The sequence below is a fragment of the Nilaparvata lugens genome, chromosome 5, assembly GCF_014356525.2.
Source record: "Nilaparvata lugens isolate BPH chromosome 5, ASM1435652v1, whole genome shotgun sequence".
NCBI lineage: Eukaryota > Metazoa > Arthropoda > Insecta > Hemiptera > Delphacidae > Nilaparvata > Nilaparvata lugens.
In genome coordinates this window covers 49698732-49706351 of record NC_052508.1, presented here as the reverse complement: position 1 = coordinate 49706351, position 7620 = coordinate 49698732, and the positions used below count along the sequence as shown (strand labels likewise).

The 7620-nt window shown below is 31.7% G+C and overlaps 1 protein-coding gene across 6 annotated transcripts in view; it reads right to left on the bottom strand.

The window, feature by feature from the left end:
• Positions 1–1084: 1084 nt before the first annotated feature.
• The window catches only part of LOC111047305 (myb-like protein AA), a 28171-nt gene continuing 21635 nt past the window's right edge, over positions 1085–7620 (bottom strand). For 2 of the 6 annotated variants that reach the window (XM_039428538.1, XM_039428536.1), the window contains exon 8: positions 1085–4216. Coding sequence is in view for 4 of the 6 variants with exons in the window: in XM_039428536.1 (XP_039284470.1) it covers positions 4129–4216 (88 nt within the window). In the remaining 2 variants the exon portion in view is untranslated. Of the gene's footprint in view, positions 6234–7620 lie in introns of all 6 variants that reach the window. The other 4 variants (XM_039428534.1, XM_039428535.1, XM_039428539.1 and 1 more) reach the window with 3 other exon arrangements.

The following is a 7620-nucleotide window of genomic DNA, read 5'->3' as shown; positions in this document are numbered from 1 at the left end:
TTATCTCAAGATTAAAAAACTTGTTAATGGTACAATAACTAATTGTAGGCGTTTTAGTCCTGCGTTCCTGGAAACATAAGTTAATATATTGAGCTAATGAGAGAGAGAGAGAGAGAGAGAGAGAGAGAGAGAGAGAGAGAGAGAGAAGAGAGAGAGAGAGAGAGAGAGAGACGCTTATCATGAAATATTATTAAAACTGAAGCTACAGACCTACATATACTAACTCTATGTCTGATAGTATCTGATTTCTCCTATTTTTTTTAAATGAGAAATCCAACTAGAATGCTTGTATTTGACCATCGCCATTTTGTGCATAGAAAGAAAGTGTACTCCTGAACTCGGAACGCCTGACCGCTCTCTGAGTTCATACACCTAAAATCCATTGATGATTTCATAAGCAAGTAAAGCAGTATCCAATTAGATCCTAATAACTAATTCAGCAGACATAAAAAAGCAATTTTCAGATGAACTAATAGATGATAAATGCAAATAACAGCTAGGAAGGATCTAAATGAAGAAAGAACAATCCATCAAGCGAAAGCTAGATAGACACAGCAAACATTAAGAGTAATTTATATAAAAGCCAAATGAACTGAGATACAGGTCTATCAATGTACTAGCTAGTTTCCACACTTAACCAAAAATAAAGTAACAAAATCCTCAATAGAGTTCGATTCTTTACAAAAAATCAGAGGATCTAAGGAAGTTGATTACACTTTCCTTTCACTACAACTTCTTGTTAATGTAATCAAACCCTAGTATTTCGTTTGAATGGGCCTTGACTTCATTGATCAATGTAACTGCAAAACAACTATCTAGAGATAGCCTATTAACTGTCAACTGTTGAAAAATACTATTTCAAATTTTGAAAATTGATCTACGTAGAAAACGTGAAAATTGAAAAACAGAACATGAAATTCCGGTTTCAGAATCAATGGTTGAGCACGTGATCCTCATTGATTAATTTTCAATTTTGAGAGAAATCATGAACCGTCTAACCAAATATTCACGGGTCACTAATATGTGGCCAACTGATAAGTTAGTAATAACTGAAATGGAATGCGCTAAAAAAATACTGTCCAAATGATTTTAATTAGTTTTATTATATAAGTTCTACACAGTCGAGTACAAATAGACAAGTTTAACATGAAATTGCAAATATAAGGATATCAACAACATATTACGACATAAAGCATTTAATTCAACTCAACAATATAATTGATACTTGTAAGAGGAAATCGAATGGAATAAAATAAAAATCTGTATTGTTTCATGGTGAAACTAAAATAAAATTTAAATAATATTTAAAAATCAACGCATCAGACTATCAACAAACAATATAGATTAACATAAAGCTATTCTAAATCCACTAATTTAATTACTAATAGAAAATCGTTTGAAAGCATTGTGTAATTTTATGAACCCTTAGCGAATAAAATTTTGCAACCGTCTTTTGATCGGTTCAGAGTGCCAAAATTAACGAAAACGCACTTTGTGCTATCATTTTTTGAAAATGACCAACTGAATTATAAAATTTAGTTACGATGAAAGTACCTAGTATTTCCAATACTACGAAATTTGCAATGAAAAATTACTAAACAATTATATATTAATAGATGAACTTATTTACAATACTTATAGTATTCTATCTAGATCCTTCACAAATTGCAAAAAATATCTTACCTAAATTAAAATATAAATCTCTATCTAATAGATAAGATAAATCAAATCAGCTTGAATTTAGTTTGAAAATTAGATTAAATGCGGAGACGAGCACACTTTTCACATTTTTTAGTACCCAACTAAATTGAACCTTTTAGTAGCCAACTAAATTAAACCGCCGTTAAGTAATGGAAGCAATGCCAGAACAACCAATGAACAAATTTGACGGCAATGCGATAACTTCATTTGACGGTGGTTAAATTTAATAGACATACGTGCAATCGGGAGTTAGTTACGAATTTAACATTTTGAAAAGTAATCTAATGTGATAGAATCTCTAGAGTTTCCTCTCATTAAAAAGCTCTAGAAAAATGTATAGCTACTTAAACCATCGATTCATCAAACTAATTGGGATGAATCAATATCTTGTAGTCAGATTAGTAGTCACGTTAATAGAACATATATTTATCAACAATGAATTATTACTGATCAAGAATATAAAGAAAATCATTTTCAATGTGAATTACAACCTATAGTCAAGTCTGGAAGAAAATTAGATTAATATTTGAGAAAATTGCCAGGGACCAAGTTTGAAACAAATTGGCATGAAGTCGAAAAGACATTTTTTGTCAACTCAATAACATTTTTAAACTAAAACTCTTGGTAAGTATGAATATAATCAATCATTGGTTTATTAGGTTATTGCATTCTGTTAAATTGTAGTGATTTTAATGAAATCATATAAAATTGATGACATAGGGATGGCTTTAAAAATAGAATAACTGATGATAAAAACCATTCTCACACCCAGCTTACGTTCATCAAAACTACGTCAAAAGCTTTAATACTCAAAGTGTTCATCATTTGAATTCATATCTACTCAAGTAATTACGATTACAGATAAAAAATGTTCCAACATGACGCTAAATGATTATTACAAGTGTCTCCACACAATCGAGTGATGTATATGAAACTAGTACATCTATAGTAATAATGAACATCATCAGTCTATTGCAACGACTCCCACAGATAAGAATAACATACAACATTCATTTAACCTAGTCTATAATTAGATAAATAATATTCAGGGCTTTTCTTGTACCTGTATAAATCAAATAAGAAGTGTTCTACTAACGTATTTGCACTTATATTAGTAGAATAAGTTACAGAAGAGCATAGAGAACACTGAGAGTCTGTTCTTAATAATAAACATATATTTAAAATATATGAGTAATTCAGTCAAAAGGATAGCTCCAGCTTCATCGTGCTATTTCTTCATTTCATAAAGACTATGTTACATTTCATGTTCAAATTAATTTTGATTGTTGAAAATGGATTATTCGTCCATTTCAACATTAATTATGTACATGAAACATGATACATGACTGGTCATGACATTTATCATGGGCACTCGCATATTAGATTACTTCCAGCCATCGATTGAAATTCATACGCTGAACATACTGCTTCTTGCAGGATTTTCTGTCACTGCCATGATAACAGACAGCAACATAACAGACTAGTGGATAGGGTTAGAGTTGTTTAACTAAAGTGAGTGTTGTAATTATTATAATTACTGCATTACTTGATACCTTCAGATAAGGTACTGAGATTGTTAATAAGTACTTGATGCTTGGAGTATCTCTAGTAACGCTAAGTAATTTCCATAATTTCAAGTGACTGAGAAATATTTAAAGATCGCTCTACAATCTTGAATAGGCTATAAGTGTTTAACAGATTTTTTTATCAAGAAAACACTACTTTATAAATTCAAGTGATAGGAGATTATTCATATATTTAAATTCCATTCAGTTTTTTTTTAAACCTGAATCAAATGCTATTTTATCCTTCATTATACTTTACTCTCAGTGTACTTTTAAAATGTCAGCTTTCCTTCTAGTTCATATTTGTTTTTAAAAATGGGCATACTATTAATGCAATCTTCATGAAGAAAATCTCATAGCTAACAACTGAAAGTTAACTGGGACAATACACGAGTATAGAGCAAAAATCAGAAATAGTAAATCCCTAATTTTGATACACGTACACTGATAAACTTTCATACAAATTTTTGCATACCAATTACATTCGAGCAGATATCATTCCAACGTATCACGTAAATACGCGTTCAATACGATGAAACGTACGGTATTCAATTTTTTGTTATTATATCATAATATTATACGTATTTATATTAATGTATGTAGCATTTTTGCAAAATCCACTTTCCCCATGACATCAAACAATAGAAACTCATTTATTCACATCCCTTTACATTGAAAACAGTGTGAAATCTTACCTCTATTTTTGAGTAAAGACTGAACTAATTATTGATCGACATCATTTTATAAGTTGGTGAATGTGATGAGACGTGGGCAAGGATCCTGAATGCAACCTAGAGATCGCTGACGTCTTGGACGCAGCAGTTGCACAAGTCTCAGACGTGGCAGACCCATCATCCAAGTCTCAACTAGTCACTAGGCAGTCCTCCATTTTGTCAACATCCACACTTGCCGCACTTTGGGCATTTGCACTACTACTCTTCTTGTATTTTCTATAAAGTCAAGGAGAATATTTCAAGCTCAAATAGTAACAAAATCGGTTAAGCGAGACAAGAAGCTGAATCCAAAAATTACATTTGATGAAGACTAAAATGGAAGATTTTACTTTAAACGATTAAATTATTATTTGGATTGATTATTTTTTATTTGATTAATTCAGATTGGTTCAAGTATAGCTATTGTATTTTATTAAAAATTGTTGAATTCTCGATAGAAAATGTAAACATCAAAATTATATAAACTTATTATTCTATCTGTCAATGTTATTGAAACTATTTCTTAATTGATAGAGAAACATGTATTCGTTCTGTAATAAAATACTTTCCAGGATCAGATCTCAAGCCAGAACTTGATGGAAGTTATATGATAACAGTTTCAATATGTTTAAATCTTCAATGTTAGAGCTTATTAATCAACGTAAAAATGAACGATGTCGAATGATATTGATGATGAGTAAAATTACAGATAATGGCATTATTTGAATCATTCGACATTCTGTAGACATGGGTTCTGCCCGTTACGAATTAAGTAATAGTATTATCATTATTTATTTCAAGTGAAAATTAATTATTCGAAAAAGTTAATTGTTTAGTAATAATTCATCTATTAATACATTTTTCAATGTCAAAAAATCAATGGAAGATGGCAAATAAAAAAGTGAAACTTCCAAAGTATTTAAATTTTACTCCTAATATTATTGTTTCAATTTATTCAATATCAATAAGCAATATAATTTTTACTTAATATATGGAAATTGATTAGAAATGGCATTTGTTCAAATGATAATTAATGAATAATTATTTTTAAATGAAAATTCTAATTAAATGCTGTAAATCACCTAGAAGACTTCTGCTACTGCAAGTACAACAGGGTTAACAGCTTTTAATTAGGATTTTCGTTTAATAATAATATAATTTTTTAGATAATCAATTGGATTCAGCTTCTTTGGAATACAAAAACATAAACAAGAACACCAAACATAACGTAATGAAATAGATAAGACCATGACACATGAACAGAAAAAGTGTTGAAACATCAGACAGATAAACTAAATAAATTCAAAACGAGATGGAGTAAAATGCATGAAATAGCAAAAATAACCTAATATACATATTATACTACTGAAGCTGGACACCTATTTGGGTTATACATGGAATACATATATATAAAGTGTTGATTATTGAAAACATACAATACAGCAGTTAAGGATAAAAAGTACCCTAGACATGGGAACCTATAATACTGAGCTGCATATAGAAAAACTTAGCAATGATGTCTTACTAGATATATTGTTAGGGTATTGAGAAGTCTTGAGAAGGCCCTAAATCGATGAAATATCATGTTCAGCATATTGAACAAATTAAATTACTTGTAACCTTTTACTTCAAATAAAAGGGGAACAAACGAAAATCTATAAATAGAATACAAAATAGAAAGGAGAAGTATCATGGTTGTTGAAAAGAGAAACTATTAAGTATGAAGGTACACCTACATAATATAGAGAAGACAACCAATACTAATTAATTAGTTATTGAATTAGCATGGAAAAAGGAACTATTTGCCTATTTTACATAAGTATTTTAAACCCTACAACCTACAATACTGGAGAAAAATATCAAGTACATTCTAAAAAATTTAGATACTATCTAATTCTGGATGATGATGATAATACAGAGTTCGTAGCTATTTGCCAATCCAAAGGCTAAATAAAATATGAAGTTAAAATGTAGAGCGTTGGGTGGGTGGAGGGAGGAAGTGCTAATCTACATGACCCTCTTGGGGTCGGGCAAAGCGGTCTGAGACATGGAGACCCGCTTCGCATCCATCATGGCGTTCTGAGCCGCCATTGCGCGTTTCGGGTCAATTGTGCTCTGCGGCATCGAAACACGTTTCGCATCGAGCCCGGCGGCTTGCGCATGCGCAACTGACAGACTCCGTTTATTGGGGTCGAGGCCCGTTTGCGGCACCTGCACTATGCTGTCGCACAGGTCCTCTAGACCAAGACTTTTTCTGAAAACCAGTCAAAATTCGCTTCAATCATCCGAGCACAGCTTGTTAGACATGCTACGATGCTAGAGCACTCAAAGACAGTACAGCAAGTCGTTCTTGATGCAGCTTGTACTTTATCCAAGCAGCCACAGAATATTGAGAGTACAGCATTCATAGACAGTAAAGCAAACCATTATTGATGCATAATGTACATTATCCGAGCAGCTACAGGATAATTATTAACATTCGAGCAGCTACAAGATACTCAGTGTACAACATAATTACAAGCCATTTGTGTACACCATGTACATTATCTAAACAGGTACAAGATTTTACAGCATTCAAAGACAGTATTGTTGACAGGTTTTTGATGTATCATTTATATTTTAAGAGCAGCTAAAATATATGCATTGTACATCATTCAAAGAAAACAGTACTGCAAGCATTATAAGGACAACAAAAGATTGTACAAATTGATTGTATCATTGTACGGCATTCAAAGACAGTTAAGCGGTGAATTTCCAAGGCATTTCATATTAAAACGATCAGAAGCAGTATTTCAAGCCGTTCTTGATGAATCGAGAGAACATTATCAAAGCAGATACAAGAAATTCATTGTATGGCAATCAAACAGTATAATTTTGTAAGCCGTATTTCATCAGAGCAGCAAAAAGATTGTACAGATTACAGATTCACTGTACAGAAACTGAAAGACAGAATTTCAGGCCGTTCCTAAAGTACTTCATGTACATTATCCGAGCAGCCACAATATAATCATTATAACTGGAATGATGAATAACAACATATCCTTAGTACCTATATCATGATAAATATTGTAACAAATATAATATCGAAAGCTATATTTTACGTATCATGTATTCACGCTAGCATCTATTTCATTTGACTCATTAGCATGTATGTATCATGAACAGCATGTGTGATTAGTACGTCATCACTATTCTGAAGCAAAGACCAACCTTGCAGATTGTTTGTTTGATTTTCTGGAATATTATTTAATGTGAGTGTAGGCCTATGTACCGTGGAAGGCAATGCAGCTAATAAGAAGATAATAAATAATATGGGGAAACTATTAAAAACATCAAAACCACAAACAAGTTAATAAAACATATAAGCAGATATTTGTGTTATACTATTTCTTCCATTATTGCTATTTGGCATTGTGAAATTATGATACCACTCAGTGGCGTATCCAGGGGGATGTATCCCCCCCCCCCGAAATGGTATATGGGACCTCATTTTTTTTGTGGCCGGATCAGCCACTAATTAGCTTCAGTCATATTTTCTTTATATTGTATAAGTTGAAAAAATATAAGAGCTGGACAGTGAGTGGTCCAGTGCATAGGGACTAAGATAGCAGAAAACTAAAGATAACACTTGAAAAAGTTAG